The sequence below is a fragment of the Xylocopa sonorina genome, chromosome 1, assembly GCF_050948175.1.
Source record: "Xylocopa sonorina isolate GNS202 chromosome 1, iyXylSono1_principal, whole genome shotgun sequence".
NCBI classification, from domain to species: Eukaryota; Metazoa; Arthropoda; class Insecta; order Hymenoptera; family Apidae; genus Xylocopa; species Xylocopa sonorina.
The window spans coordinates 9,983,585-10,000,532 of record NC_135193.1 but is presented as its reverse complement, the minus strand read 5'-3'; the positions used below and the strand labels follow the sequence as shown (position 1 = coordinate 10,000,532).

At 34.2% G+C, this 16,948-nt stretch overlaps 3 protein-coding genes across 4 annotated transcripts in view; 2 read left to right on the top strand and 1 right to left on the bottom strand.

Annotated features, from left to right (window-relative positions):
- Positions 1-16,948, top strand: part of Dis3 (exosome complex exonuclease RRP44-like protein Dis3) — a 309,095-nt gene that overhangs the window by 277,456 nt on the left and 14,691 nt on the right. The window lies entirely within an intron of this gene.
- LOC143422535 (excitatory amino acid transporter 1) lies at positions 5,000-10,732 on the top strand. Of its 2 annotated transcripts, XM_076893275.1 has the most exons (8): positions 5,000-5,402; positions 6,001-6,264; positions 8,420-8,820; positions 9,002-9,196; positions 9,284-9,467; positions 9,540-9,968; positions 10,071-10,205; positions 10,359-10,732. In XM_076893275.1, the coding sequence occupies exons 2-8, from the start codon at positions 6,245-6,247 to the stop codon at positions 10,504-10,506; spliced, it is 1,512 nt and encodes a 503-aa protein (XP_076749390.1). In that variant the 5' UTR covers positions 5,000-5,402; positions 6,001-6,244; the 3' UTR covers positions 10,507-10,732. The 2 variants fall into 2 exon arrangements, with proteins under 2 accessions (XP_076749390.1, XP_076749399.1); XM_076893284.1 differs by lacking the exons at positions 5,000-5,402; positions 6,001-6,264 and adding an exon at positions 7,267-7,451.
- Positions 13,057-15,997, bottom strand: LOC143425753 (peroxisomal N(1)-acetyl-spermine/spermidine oxidase). The gene is made up of 3 exons (XM_076898742.1): positions 15,623-15,997; positions 14,696-15,236; positions 13,057-14,616 (listed from the first exon to the last, which is right to left on the bottom strand). The coding sequence occupies exons 1-3, from the start codon at positions 15,804-15,806 to the stop codon at positions 13,782-13,784; spliced, it is 1,560 nt and encodes a 519-aa protein (XP_076754857.1). The 5' UTR covers positions 15,807-15,997; the 3' UTR covers positions 13,057-13,781.

Genomic DNA, 16,948 nt, shown 5'->3' with positions numbered 1-16,948 from the left:
GAATAAAAAAGTGGATGATAAAAATATTCTTTTGTTATTACATGTTTTCCACACATTTGATTAGTTCTAATAACACGATCCGTTATTATAATTATGAAGATAATTAAAATTTAGATACAATCCCCTTATAGTTTTTACCGCCTTTGCGTAGAGGATGTACATCAATTGGTGGAACTTTGTTTCGAGTGGGTACATGCGACTGGCCAAGGCGGCGGCCAAAGTTACCCAAGCGCCAATCAGGTTGCGCGGCTCATAAAACTCGTTTTGCACTCCCTTCTTTCTAGCTTCCCCAACCACTCGCGCGCTTTTCGAACGTTTGGTTCAAATTACACGCTTCTAGTTGTAGCACAGTCCCGCGACTGTCATCGCAGGGTATACACGAAGACGCGATATAACGTGTGAGTCGCCGTATCTGCAACACCCCTTCTGTTCTTTTCATTATCTGAGCTAATACTAGTTTGTTTAAGTTTATACGATACACTACTACAATTGCTGTTGAGAACGCATTTTTCCGCGAACGAAATCAGTGCGTACATACTGTGCATGCAAAGTGTCTTGTTTTAATTAGAAAAATCGAGGCAGAGATCATCGACGAAAGTTCCAAGTAAGACTTATATTTACATACAGTATAATATAGAATAAAATTTGGCTATTTAAAACATTCGTACAATTTCAAAAGATGGTACAATAATATATTACATGAACACGTGTCACTGATTAAAATGCTAATCGACCAGTGATTATGATACAATATTAAAATTTACTTTCGTTGGCAGTTATTTTTCTACCATTCTATTGCATGGAACACACATAAACGACTGTACTCAAATTTGATACATTACATACATGGGTACAGTTGAAGAACTGTATTGTCACTGATACAGTGCTGAACAAATTAGTTATTAGATCGCGACCTAGGTGAAGGAGCCCCATATCCGCTCAGAAAGAAAGATATACTTGTAGCCAATTTTTCTGATTTGCATGAAAAGGTGAAAATTTACTAATATTTATATCGTGCTACAAAAATTTAGCATCACTTGAAAGACTGGAAATACGAATACAAAATAAAATCATCTAGTTTAATTTGTTACATATCACAAGTATACATTACGTAATTTATTTCGAACGGTTTATAACATGGCTGTTTCTAGATATTTACATAAATTATTCTAAGCGTGTTGCCTTACATTATGTATCTACTTGTTACGAATTTACTTTTGGCCGATATAAAAATTTTTAATTATCCACAATCACATTTTGTCGAGACTGTGACAAAAATTATAGGGGTTGCACACCTGTAATGGTTATAATTAGTTGTTTCAGATGACAATCAATTAAATAGCCTAATGATAGAGTATGTAGAATGCAATTTTATGAATCATACTCATCGCTAAATATTCAACACAATAATGATAGAAAAACATGTGGATACAAAATCGATGAAGGACGTAGATCTTTTTTTAGATTATCCCAGTAAACTTGAGAACGTACAATAATACTTACATAATAAATACAACGATTGTTTAATATAGAAAGGCATAAAATCAGAGCATGGAATTTAGGATTGGTAAATATATGAACTTTTTCTATAAATAATTATTAACAATGCGACAGTACTAAGTAGATCGTTATTATCACTTATTCAAACATGTACATTCGAATGGACACCTTCTTATAGCGTATTTGATTTTATCGTTGAACGCAGGCAATTGGTTCTGGCATAAATCATTTGCAACTTCGTTGGCAGTGCATTTACTTTGTACAATAATATGCGCAAGATAAAGTTCTACAAAACGCTACAAACCGTCATCTCTTTTATGTAACACTTAGTTTTTAACAACTGCACACTTTTTAACTATTTAACAAAAGAGGAAGTAAGTCTTCATTTTTTTCCTCTGCGTTAAAAAATTATTCAAGTTTCTTATATAATTGCATGTATCAAATTTAAATTATCTGATATTTATTTGAAGTTATCTATTTGTTTGTGCATGTTTATTGCACTATGTTACTTGAATATTTGCATCTTATTTTCTACGGTTTCATTACAACTTGCACCGTCTACGCTTATGTAACACGGAAACTCTTGCTTTATGAAACGGTGTCCTTTGTCTCGTCTGTTTAAAAAAATAAAGATTTATTGGTAAATAGAAAATAAACAAGAATAAAATTTCAATGATAAAAGAAAGTATATGTTATATTTGAAACTTTGATTGCAATATTCTTTTAATACTTGCGAAAAACATGCAGTTAGTATCATTTACATTTACGTTGCATAAGAATGTAACTGCGTTCTTAAATTACTATGATGTGTATACTTCCTTGATGCTTATATTAATTTCATCGTCTTTATTAATCTTGTGAATTGGCATTCAGAGAGTTTCACAATTTCTGTTTTCGTATTTTATTGCCTGGGAAGCGTATGTAATTTTATCCAATATTAATCAGTAATTATTTAATTGTTACATTGGTAATTATTATAATACTAAACTAATACCATATTATCTTTTAATAGAAAATAAAGTTGAAAATTTACATAATACTAACATTTTGGAACAAATATATCAATACTTATAGGATCATTAGACCTGATGTCGTTTTCGGGAATATTTTTCTACAATATTTGGCTTCAACGAGAGACCTTGATTTGGTATAATATATCTCGCATGATACTCGCCATCTAATGAAATGATTTTGTGTTTTAAGAATGTTGTATAGTTACGACTGTTAAGTCGTTGATAATAACCATACAAAATTGAAGATTATAGTGTTCTACAATTGCACTTAATTGGTCGATTTAAGGTTTATAAGAAAATGAAACCTTATTATTCTAAATAACCGTTAATTAAGGAAAATATAGTACATTAATTTTATATCATTTGAAAGTTTTGTAGATTTTCAATTTGACAAGAATTGTGGGATGAAGTTTAAAAAGGATGTACCTGCTGTGTAGAGACCAACAAGTGGATTTAATTGCAGTTCTAAACCGCGTAGGATGTAATTTCATTACGCAAGAATAAAAGAACGAAATTTAAAGTTTCAAAAGTAAAGAGATCAAAATTGTTACTATCGAAATTTGATAACTTTTACCAATATATGAACTTTGAATCAATCACATCTTTTAATGCTTTCAGACTTACTGCGAAACTTCATTTACAAGAGACAGGACGACTAATTTATCGATGTATCTACATATGTAATTACAAGTACACGAAGGAAAGGGTCACGAATTGGTGTTCAGTTAAACGTACCGGTAGAACTAGTTCATTTTCCTTATTAAATGCGACAATAATGCATTCGTATGTGGTTAACATAATAATGAAAATACCTTCTTATTTAACGTAATGGCAAAAGCACTCTTCATTCGATTAACTATAACAACTACTCCCCGCTGTAGCACCGATTCAAATCTGCTAAACGGCATCGCAGACTTTAACTTGTCCCGCATAACTCATTTCGATTGATATATTTTTAATTTCATACTAAAATTCTTACACATTCTCTGTGTTATGTGACGATGTATTAAGCACGTGTAATGTTAATTGCAAACCAATTTAACATGATTAATGCACGTTTACTGAAAACGAAGAAACGCTGATAAAAGAACAATCAAAGCTTCCGTCTATGTTTCGATCCCATCACTACTTGTATATCATCAGCTGATTGCGTCACGGTCTGGTTCTATAATAACTCATTAAATTGCCGGTAATTTGTAGTTGTGGGGCTATTTTATCTAGTATAAATGAATGAACATTATCGTACAACAGTTTGAAGCCGATCCACGTAAATTAGCCTTTACGTATTCATTGTTCAGCCTGATTATGTTTTCTTACGATGAAAAATGTTATCGCATTTAAATTTGTAAACGAATTTCTTATAATTTTTTAGTACGTTCAAGCTCGTGAATTTACTTTGAGAAAGTTTTGCCATCAAACAGGATTGTTCGAGATCTTTTCCATCTCATCTTCTCTTGTTAAGTTATGCAAATTGTATATACATGATCATGATCACACAATGAATGTACGTCTATTGGCTAATAGCGTATATATATTTTAAAGAAAAAGTTGTTTAACTTCGTGAGCAAACAAGTAATTTTCTCGACGCTGAGATGCCATAATACGGTTAAAAAATAGCATCTTTTATTCATCGTTGGTCTATTTCGCGGATCAAAAAATTTCATGGATTCCAAATCCCAGAAATTCTGTAGATTACAAACCACGTAAATATCTCAGAGTCCATATGAAGAAATATTTTACTTAAAAAGATTAAAAAATACTACATTGAGTAACACATTTTCGACAGACGTATTTCGTGCATAGGTATAGTCTTCAGTTTTAGATTTTGCCAAACAAAGGAAATACTCTAATGGTCCAAGAAAGAGCAGAAAGTGTTAAATCCGTGAACAATCTGTTGAAGCTTTCTTCCTCTTGACTTGGAATACTAAAAGTGACCTATTTGGGATTGGTCTGGCGGTAGGATTGATTCGTATTTTGTATGCTATCGCCTATAGAACAGAAATAATTATACGAATTGTAACAGTCTCTTTTCAGATGAGAAGCTAGTAAATTTATGAGTGGCAATTTCTTATTCAATCTAACGCAGGATTCGAATGAAATTAATTATAAACTTGACCCATCTCGACCCATCCTGTCAACGATGAACGCTCCTAAGTATTACAACTTCCGTCCTCCCTTTGAACAGCCACTATAATTGTAATTTCGTGCGTTCTCTTTGATATTCGAAAGTATGCCGAGAAAGGATAGGATAGGATACTAATCCATCGAACGATTCTGAAGCTGTTCCATACAATTTCTCTGCACAAAATTCCTGATAAGTCAAACCTTACAAAATGTTCTCGAGGTCTATTTAATCAATTTCTTTCCGCAGATCAAGGAACATTCAACTTGAAGGAAAAACCATACGCGCAACAACGCGTTACTCCGATCGAAGATCCAGCGACTCCATCATCGTTATCATCATCATCCTAATTATCTATGTAATCTGATTACGGAAAGAGACGCCGGAGGAAGAGGAGCTTTATTGTGGAAGTCGGAAGGAAGGGATCGATGTATATGATCGGAGGAAGGTGATTCGAGGAAAGAGGTAGCGAGCGAGAGAGCAAGAGGGACGGAAAAAAGAGCAGATCAGAGACGAGAGAGTCAGGGCAGGCGACAAACAATAGACGCGTAACCCGGTGCTCCCAATGGGGTCGTAGTTGCGCGTATTTGTAATGTATCTGACGATGATAGGCCAACACGGCAGGAAGAGATCGTCGTAGGGGGATCACCATAGCTAATCGTACCACCCAAGGTGGCACAGATTGAGAGCTTTATCAGCACACATCCTCTCCTGGCCTGACCACGAGTACCCATCGACGTTCAGCCCGTACATGAGCACCTAACTACGTACGTACGTTTTCATTAAAACCTGACTTCGCTTCGCTCTCTCCTGTTGTGTTTATACCGCGCGAGCTCTCTGCCCGTCTTTGCTTTCCTCTCTGTCACTGGTTCGTGGTAACCTTTAGAACTTGCATAGATAAACTTTGGGATGGTGAGAAGTTACCAAACTTACGGTTATAATTATTGCTATTATTTTAGTATTAATAACAGTCCTTTAAACATGCTATACTTTTGTTTGAAATATCTTGCAGGCTTCCAGGTTTTAGTCGAAGTTATCTAGACCGATGAATCAATTTCAATTGCGTTTAGAGTAATTATCTTTTACGAAATGATTATATGACAAACACGCTAATAATGAAAGCTAATAGTCTCGAAGAAGTATTACGAATCAATAGATAAAGAAAATATTATAAAATCCAATGCAACATCCGATAATCTACTTGATCATCCAAATTGCGTGCACCACATACTTGTACCCAGTGCACCATCGCGTAGTTTACACCTGTGCACTTATACACTCGTCAGATATATCGATATCATTCCAGTAACTATGTTGCAATCGTATTCTAATGATCTTTCTTGTCCCCTTCTCTAATGGCAACAGCGATCCAAGAAGTTAGAAGCTGGGGCTAATAGCATCGTCGACGATCAGCGGATCACCGGATCAGTCATCATCGATCCCTTTCGAACTCGTTCCACCGCCGCCTTCCCTTCTCAATCGGGGCGCGACACACACAGCAGCCGCTTCCGGCTAACCGGAAGTGACGCTCTATGCGAACGGGTGACCATCGTCTTTTGTCGGAATACCAACACCACGCAAACGTAGGCCAGCACGCCAAACGGGCATCATGGAAGTTGCCACTGAACTGTACGTATCACGTTTCCTCTTCCTTCTACTTACTGTTGTCACATCCTTGTCTTTGCTTTTCTGTCTTTACTAATCAATTATCAGCATTAATTTCTTTTGGGATTGTGGATCTCTGAATTCGATTCATCAGCGTTTCGTTGGATTAGCAGTTTTTTCTCTTCAATGAATGCTTTAAACTTTTTTTGTTAAGCATTCCGAAGATTTTCCAAACTGTTCGGATTTACTGATTCGCATTAAAATCGTGCAAGACGCGGATCTATTAAGCGGATCTACATTACCAAACGGATAAAGTTTCTTCTTCGTACAATTTAGTTGCAACACTAGTTGGGCTAGTGAATTCGCGTGAGAGGATACACTTGCGAAACTAAAATGCAGTCTATCCGGTGCATCTGCTAAACCTATTAAGTTTCTTCAATCATATTACCTATATAAATCTAACATCCAAATATTATGCTAAACAATCCTCTCACTTCTGCCAGCTGTTTCATTTACTAGCATCCAACACGATCCCATCGAAGATCACGCAACAAGTGAGGTCAGAAAGCATTGCTACCAATCTGAAATTTTCGCGACGATCTGACCAATTGCTCCACAAGCCGCACTGTGAAAGTACAATTTAATAATTGTCGGTCCAGTTAAGATTAATCCCGACCAACGACGCCAGTTTGTCAAAATGCCTCACGTTGGCGAGACTTTGTTAGTTGAAGATGTCGTATTCAACTCTTTGCAATACAAAGGTGTTACAATTTGGCAGATTTTACGTTGATTTCATTTATATGGAATCTTTGCATTTCTCTCTTTTTCCTCTCTACATACACGTATACAATATATATTTAACACGATACAAAATTCGCATAAAATCTTCGTTAAGCAGGGAAGAGATAAAAGGAATAAGAAGGAAGAATTTATAAATGTAAAAATTCTAATTAAGAAACAAGTTTGAAAAACTATGTTTGCACGGCCCGACAGAAAATCGTTGACATAATCAGGCTAGAGCGATCAGAGAACGAGATTGAAGAGACAACGACGTATTGCAACGGCAAGGTCATCAACAAGTGATCGACAAGACTTTCATGTACGATCAACAGCTCTCTTAAGGCCTATTTAATGCGAGGTCATTCATAAAGACTCAATCGAATCATAACGAAGATTACTGACCCCTGGATCTGACCGATTGCTTACGATAAGTATGGTCGCCTTTTGTTTCGCATTTAATTTGTGAAACGTATCAGGCAAATCTGACTCGAAGAATGTATCAGATCAGTTGATTGGATCTTTTATTCGATTAGAATCAAATGTTGTTTGTGCATGGTTTAATTAAGGCGAAGTAAAGCGTGTGCAGGGATATAATAACAGAGTTGGAAGAAGTCATTAACAAATATCGTATTTTCACGTATACTTAGTCAGCTGAGGCTTTGGCGGTTTACCAATCATGACTAATAAGTAACATTTATCGCGTATTGGAGGTATTATTAAGAATAGTTTTTTAATCGAAAAGAAATTTGTATCGAGATCTTAGTTCAAAAAATTTCGTATCACGTGAAACTAATACCAATGCCTACTTAACTTTACAATGATAGATTATATACTAGAAGGAAAACAAGAAAATAATCTGAAACCATTCAGAGATCAAAGATACGCCCAGTTACCATGCAAATAAATCAGCCACTTCTCAGAAAGAGTAAGATATGCAAAGAAGTTAGATGACAAAACTATTGTTGGTTCCTGTGCATAACACAGTTTTTCACTTTTGTCTTCTTTTGTTAATAATCAGGTCGTCTAGTCAATTGTCATTAACTATTTAGTCGTACTGACCGAGTTATCAAACTCGTTAACACTGTTAAGGGCTTAACTCTTGCAATTAACCCCTCGAAGCAGCACATGATCTTATTTCGACATAGCGGCTTCTTTTCTCAAAAAATGTTCAGTCTTCGATCATATTATAATTTGATCATTTATAAGTCCGATGTAGACAAGTGCCTTTCCAACTCGTTATGTCCTTCTTTTTCTTATTCAGCTGAGGAATAAAGAAAGGTATATACAGTTACATGTCGTAAAGACGTTGCTCCTATTTAAAAAACCTTAAAGTTGAAGTATTTTTTACACTACACTTTTTGAGAAATTATTTCTTGGACCATTTTTTTTTCTACTTCAGATCGCCGTTGTCAGGATCGGACGCACAGTGCAAGATCACCGAACGTACTTCGTATTACCCTCAAGAGCCGAACAAGAGGCCGAAAACCCGGCAGGAGAAAATTCGATCATGTCTCAGGCACAATGCACTGACTATGTTAACTGTCGGTGGTGTATTCGGGGGCGTGATTCTCGGTATTATACTTAGGAACACGCGAACACAAGGATGGACACCGCGTGAGATCATGTACATCAATTACATTGGAGATCTCTTCCTGAGAATGTTGAAAAGCTTAATCTTGCCGTTGATTATATCCAGCTTGGTTTCGGCTATCGGGTCCCTTGATTTGTCATTGAGCGGCAAGATAGGCGCTCGCGCTATTGTCTATTACATGGTGACCACTGTTAGCGCCGTTATTCTAGGTTAGTAAGGCCGAGGAATTTGTGATACTCCAAATTATCGTAATAAAGTTTCCGTAGTATATTAATAGTAGTACTACTAGTAGCAGAGTTAAATAGTGATAGTATAGTAGCGGTATAGCAATAATGTAACAGTAGTATGGAATAATTTTGACAGCGCTGGAAAAATGAACGATGTCCTCAGGTATCATTCTGGTAATCACTATTCAGCCGGGTGTAGGAAACGATCCAGAGGTTAAGACGAAAGAACGGTCACAAAATGTCTCTACTATCGATACCTTGATGGACTTGATTAGGAACATGTTTCCACCAAATTTAGTGGAAGCATGTATCTCCCAGCACAGAACAGAAATGCAGAAACCAGAGAACAGTACACCAGGTTAAAATGCCTTCATAAAAGATTCTTGTTGGTCATTTCTATTTAAAGGTTGGCATAATAGTGTAGCATAATTCTTTGTTGAAACAGGCAACATGGATGACTGGGAACCAGTACAGAAAAGCGTCTCTGGGACCAACATCATGGGTTTGGTTGTATTTGCTACTGTGCTAGGTATAACACTAGGAAAAATGGAACAACAGGGTAAACCATTGCTAGTCTTTTTTGAGTCTTTATCAGGTGCAATGATGTTGATCACTCATTGGGTGATTTGGTAAGCTCATATTTCATGAAATGTTCAGGGTTTCCCAATATTGTGATAAAAGAATAAATTCTTATTCTTTAGGTTATCACCCATTGGTGTGCTCTTCTTGGTAGCCGCCAAGATTACCGAAATGCAGTCCTTAGATGAAGTAGTTGCTCAGCTTGGAATGTATTTCCTGACTGTCTTGTTAGGCCTCTTTATACATGGTTTCATACTTCTGCCTACACTATATTTTATAATAACAAAAAAAAATCCGTACGTGTATATATCTAACATGGCCCAAGCATTGGTCACTGCATTTGGTACATCTTCAAGTTCTGCCACTCTACCAATCGCTATCAATTGTTTAGAAGAGCGAAATAACGTTGATCCGCGGGTCACCAGATTTGTTTTACCAATTGGCGCTACCATCAACATGGATGGCACTGCGTTATACGAAGCTGTGGCTGCAATTTTCATTGCGCAAGTACGCCAAGTTAGCCTTAGCTTTGGCCAGCTAGTAGCAGTCAGGTAAAGGAAAGACAAAAATTTAATTTCTTACGATAAAACCGCAAAAAAGATCGCTTCGCATGGTTAAAAAGCACTGTAGCTTACATTGAAGTTTCTGTTTAGTATCACAGCAACTGCCGCAAGTATCGGAGCAGCCGGAATTCCACAGGCAGGTTTGGTAACGATGGTGATGGTGCTGGACACGGTACGGCTTCCTGCTGATGACGTCTTCTTGGTTATAGCCGTTGACTGGTTACTGTAAATATTCCTAACCGCCGCATTCTTTATTTAAATATCGTTTCCTTATAGTAGAAGGAGAATACACTTTCAGAAGACTTTAAATCCTCAAGACTCATTCAATCTACAAGTTCGCATTAGATTTATATAAAGTGTTAACTGTATAATTTCCAGTGATCGCTGTAGGACAACGGTGAACGTGGTGGGCGATTCCCTCGGAGCAGGAATCGTGAACTACTTAAGCAAGAATGAGTTGGCTTCGTTGCCACATAACACACAGTCTCAGAATGGAGCTGATCACCATACTACGACGTCTATATGAGATTGAATCTGATTGATATTAATCGATAAAACTCTTAAGATACTGTCAGAAACGACAGACATTCACTTTCTTCTTTAATTTTACTCATTATAAAATGTCGCACTTTCCCGCCGAATTTTACATTTTAAAGTCCAAGACAAAGATCAGTAATCATAATGATCCCATGAACGCAGCGATAACGCATAGTATTACACGGTATTAATTATTATATTCTGTTCTCTTTGTCGCGATCGATTTTTCATTCCCCAATAAAGAGCCTCGATGGTTCGATACGTATATATTATTTTTTTGTTGTATTTAACTTCACCGGTACCAGGTTCGTTCGATTAAAGTACAAAAATAATTAAAGTAATTTGATCATGTTTTAATGGTCATCTTGAGTTGATTGTACGATAAGTTGTTAGTCTCAATTAATATGGTACAAAATAATGAAGTTTCTAAGAATGTAAATCTGACTGATAAAGTTCGAACGTGGGAGCACACTGAAAAAAGTGTGAATCAAAGTACATCGATTCCTTAGTCAATTTAACTCATTGATCGATTCTATAGTTGTTGCCATAAAGTGTTAAAAAATAACCGAAACTGCTAAAGTTTTAAATTATTCGATTAAAATTGTTGTTATTAAAAAAAAAAACATCCAATGTTATACCTCTAGAAGCATTAAAAATGCTAGCGGCATAATGAACATGTTACTGCCTGAGTGTTCTAATTTAATCTAAAAGTGTTCTTTTTTTTATCATATTACTTCTGAACTCATTCGCACTGAAACATCATTCTTTTCTTATGAAGCAACAAAATCACCGCGCAAACATTTTATTCAAAAAGCATTTTTTAACGGATAATTTTCTCATATACGTTTAGATAAATATGTTCAGTTGTTCTTTACAGTAATACAGAGATGGTATGAACATAAATGAAATGTATGAAATTTCTATGTAAATGATTGTTCGAGGTAGAACGCTAGTATTAACGATAGTTGTATAGATGCTAGACTATAACGTATACCTTAATCTTTGTCTTCCACTACTAGAATACGACCTATAATCTTTCTAACTATTTCTAAAATCTTAGAAGTACAAATATGAAACTTTTATAAGTGTGTTCAATTTACCTATAGATTTATACGCCTGTAAAAGGTGCTGAAGTGAAGTTGTTTCAAGCTAGATAGTACTGATTGTAGAAAATCGGTAAGAAGAATATTATGGTATTCTGTATACCTTTAGATGAAGTGTTCAATTGTCAACTTAGGAAGTAAACAAACTTTCATTACTCTGTAACAGAAAAAAAAATGATATTACAGTTACATTGATGCATGCAATGAATGTAATTGAATAATCGATGTACATGTTTAATTTATTCGCTATGTTATATTTTATATAGGCATAATTTAAGTTAATTGAATTAAAAGACATTTAAGTATTGCGTTATGCTTTTTTGTTCTTGAAAATTTTGGCACATTTTTTAATATGTATGTTTTAATTATGATTTAATATTTTAATCGAGAAAAACTAAACACGATCTAATAAAAGCCCATAAATAGGTATAAATCTCTCTTCGATATAATTACCTAAAAAATCAAGTTAAAACACGTTTAAATATTAAGGCATGGTTCAAACTAATACTCATATTTTAACGTAATTAATCTCAAAAATTAATGTACAGTAACATCTTATAATTAAATTCTATTAGCAGAATTTATGTATATGTACGTAATTAATTAATTGCCATAGTTGCTTAAAAAATATATACATTGTATTATATTTATTTGTACAATAAATGTACAAATTGTCATAACAATAAAGTTATAGCTTATTTCTAAACAAAATCACGCGTATACATATAGATTCTCGGTCTTCTTTCAACTTTTTTATATTCTAGTAGATAATATACTATCGACTATATTACGCTAAAACGAAAAATATAAAAATGATCTTTTATAATAAAGAAAATTTGTTGTGTAATATAATAAAAGTTTTTAGGCACCTATTATCTTATCAAAGGAGTACTTGGGTCGATTTATAGTATAAAATAATTGATTACAATTACTGAAAATTATTTATTTCAATTACTGCTCTATCTGTGCATAGTATAACATTTTTTCTTGTATTCATTAGTTACTTTTAGATTTGCGTTGTCACGAGTAATATTAAGTGGCAGTTGCAGAAAAATAAATATATGTTTATATTTGGTATCCTATAAATTGGAAATAAAGATGAAAACATTAAAAAAATATGTATACGTATAAAAAAAGAATATAGCAAGGATCTCTATCACATCATAAACACAATTTATAGTCACCTATTTCTATTGTCTTGATTACAAATGGATGTGCAAAATTAATTTATATGGTAGATTGTATTGATTAATTTTATAATTGCCTAATACAATATATCATTGGAAAAAGGAATCATAAAAGATCATGAATATTTTTCTTGTACAATATTTAGAACTAATAATTAGCTAATTTAGCATAACACAATATGACTAGATAAAATGCACTTTGTTATAATACTTCGAGTAAAAGCACGTAAAAAAAAAAAAGAAAAAGAGATGAAAGAAATTCGATCGAAGGAGCAATCTGTAATTTCAGAATTTTTACAAAATTTTACGTGTTCTCTTCATTCAACTCGAATGTATGATAATGCATACATAAATACAGCATATAATTAGTGCCGTAAATAGTATTGGTGATAAATTTGTATGCAAACCTAAATTTAATTTCATGATTTCACAGTATTAAGATAATGTTATCTTAATATCATTGTGTCCATTGTTTTGTGAATAGAAATCAATTCGATGCATCATAATTGAAGATCAACAACCTGGAACAATCTCTACTTAAAGATAAAAAGCACTTTCAACGGCGTTAAATATCTAAAATTTTTGTGATTGATGTTAACTGATTCCATAAAATAAAGCATCTTCTCGCGATTACAATTTCTGAAACCATCATTTCTTCCTGGCTTATTCAAAAAAGAAAGATATGATAGTAGATGAAATTCGTGAAATGCATATTTACGAAGTCTTAAAATTTTAAACAGGCATTGGTATGTACATAATATAAACAATTCGCTATAATATTTACAAAATTAAAACAGTTTACGCGTCACGAAGATATCGCGTTAATACTAAACATCTATAAATCACAATTGCCGTCGACTTCGACAGTGTGTAAAATATCGTTCATACGCGCAATAATAAATTGTGCTCAATTGTGTGAAAATGTCGATATAAAGACAAACTCCTCGATTGGCTTTTTATTTGAACTTAATAAATTAATTTAAGGAAATTCCTTGTATCCACGAACTAAGATCGCTTGTATCTTCGCAACTCAGGCTCAACGAGTTCTTCTCATTCTTTTTCAACTCTAAAAGTGTTTGAGCAGCAGTCCGACCAGTTAAGTATGCCCCGTGTACCGTACTATAGAAGGAAGAGTGCGTATGTTCACCTGCAAATGCTATTAAAATTTTTGAAGGATCATTTTCTTGAACTATAGGTTCAGCTAAACAATTGATGTCTAATTGACTTGCACCGATAGCCATTGCAGTGTATGAACCACGTGTGTACGGTTGAGAATGCCATGAGGTACGCAAACAATTCTTCGGCGCTGGCACAAACGGATCATTGAGAAATCTTCTTAATATTGTCGTACATATGTCCGCGACCTCGGTTCCGCTTAATTTCTCCATGTACTCAGCGGCTTTCCCTGATATCCAGCCTAGCAAGAGAGTTTCTGAAATTTTTGTGAAAGAATAGATCTTCCTGTACCATGTTTTATTCATATCTTGCATCTCTTCCTCTGACAGTCTTGTATCGTCCCATAAAAGCATTACTTCCGACACACCAGGATTCAAAAATGGTCTCTCATATTCTAAAAATATCTTATCTACAGTACCAAATAGAAGTCTATCTATAGCTTGAAGTTTGCAATTAGGTAAAGGTGGTTCAAATATATCATTAGCTTTCTCCTTAAGTACTCCTAATGGCAATGTACAAATTATCTGTTCAGCTAATATTGTTTTTCCATTTTCACACTGTATTTCAATTGATGGATTTATATTGGAACAATTATTAAAATTATCGCTGTTCGTACATTTATTTCTTTGCCACCTACAATTAATTTACTGATGTGAAAATTTGTGTAATTTGATGATATCAACAAAAAGATCAATATCCAAGTACGGTTTACCTAATTTTAGTAACAGCATGTCTGGTCAAAATGCTACTTTTTGGTATGTATTTAGAAACTGGTTCCAATATAGCACTGTATCCATCGGGAAGACTTATATTTCCACCTTGAAGTTCTGCGTACGAACCCATTTCCAAGAGATCAACATCTTTCATGTTATCACAGCCAGTAATACAGGTTTCTCTTTTGAGTAAACAATCAAACAACAGTTGCCTGACTTTCCTTTCCTCAACTGGAAAGGCTGACAGATAAATCTGAGCCTCTAATGCAACATGTTCTCCGACACTGTTTATTCCGTCTGGTGGGCTATAACTACTTAAGAAATATTCCTCGCATCTTCGTAGAAAACACACATAAGCTTCATAAATCTCTTGCAAAATTGGGAAGGGTAATTGTTTTCCATCTTCCATCGCAGCTACAACTTTATGAGGCCTTGGTACATGTACAATATCTATTAATCCATTAGCCATAGCTAATTCAAACATTGGATTTCCTAAGACTCCGTGTATCCAATTTGCTCCTAATTCTACCTTTTCATTTCCTGCATCGAAACGTTAACCTTGTATTATTCAATCTCGACTGAAAATTTAATTTTCAAAGTAAAATCGATCTCTTAAGTAGATTATTAATATCCAGTTTAATGCACGTTGTGTTTCATTTGTTTCTATCTGCGAATCAATTCGAATGTAATGGAATTTAAATGGTAACACGCTATGAATGATTTTCTACAATTGTGACAGTGATTGAACATAATAAATATATCTACATCTATGTACATAATAATGTAACAATTCGAGTAGATGTTATTATACGTAAGAAGTATTTCGAAACAATAGATAGCTGGTCGATTGAAATGAAAAATCGAGACGATAAATTAAACGCTTAATGATTAACGAAATTGGAGGAACAGGTTATGTAGAATCTTACCAATTTTAGTAGCAACGATACGACCGCCTATTCGACCTCGTGCTTCGACAATCAGAAAATCTGTCTCGTGATTTTTCAATAAATGATTCGCAGCGGATAATCCGGCCATTCCGGCCCCGACGATTAAAATTTTACACTTAACTTTATCATCCTCCGTCTGCTTCGTAGATTCCGCCATGATCATATCATATCAGCTGTCAGTAGTGATACTCACGCGCGCAGTTTATTCATTTTTCCGTCGAGGAAAGTAGTTTCGAGAATTAGTTTCAGTCTTATACGTTCGCCAGAAATTCTGCCACTCTCGATCAAAAATGGCCCCATAGAATCTACTCAAAATTCTTTCACGTTTTACACTTGAATGTGCATCAGAGGATAAGGCCGACACATGTTTGTACTATAGTTATTTTCGTTTTCTGCCACTTAATCCTTGCCGCGGCGCAATTTAAACGATGTAGATCGATTTACTTTAGTACCCACGTGCACGAGAACATTTAAGAATTATTACCAATTAACCACGCTGTTTTGATAATCAACTAATGGCTTTAACCTTGTCACGGTAGATCGCAGACCACTTCGTAACAAATGAAGATTGATATTATTTATCGATATAAATAACGGTGTATGTGCAAATATTTTTATTAATTGAATAATAGTTAAGTAAACACCGACACGTACACACGCACACAGAAACGTCACGTTTGAAAAAGACTGTTATTTTCCAATTTATTTTTTACATGAACACAATAAACGCAAAAGGTCCACCCACATAATTTTTCTTTTTTTATTTATTTAGATCATATCGTTAAGTTCTATTGAATTACAAATGTTAACTTTCTTGTTGGCTTGAACTGTATCTTGCACATTAATAAATTAAATATTTTCTAAATCTAATATATACAATTTCTTACTGTGCCAAGTTAATTTATTACAATATGCATATAATTTCTATGTTCAGTTTACCACATCGAATGATTTTGTGTGAAAAATTTTACAATGTCAAGCAGTAAAAAGCAAATATTCTGTTTGTTTTTGAAATGAATGAAACTTCCTCCATTTCTCAAGTTTTTAATAACAAATGGAAACATTTGCACATTGGCAATCACATTGATTACAATATTTAGAAAAAATTGTGACTTTTTTCCATCCTGTTAACTAGAACTGAATATCCTTATTATAAGTTTTTTGGTACTTACAAAGCTTGTTTTTACGTACCTACCATTCATCCAGTTAGATATCAAATTTTATAATGTAATCTAACTTATCAGAATATTATAAAACAAGCACAAAAAAAGTTTTATATATATACATATATAAAACTAGATTATA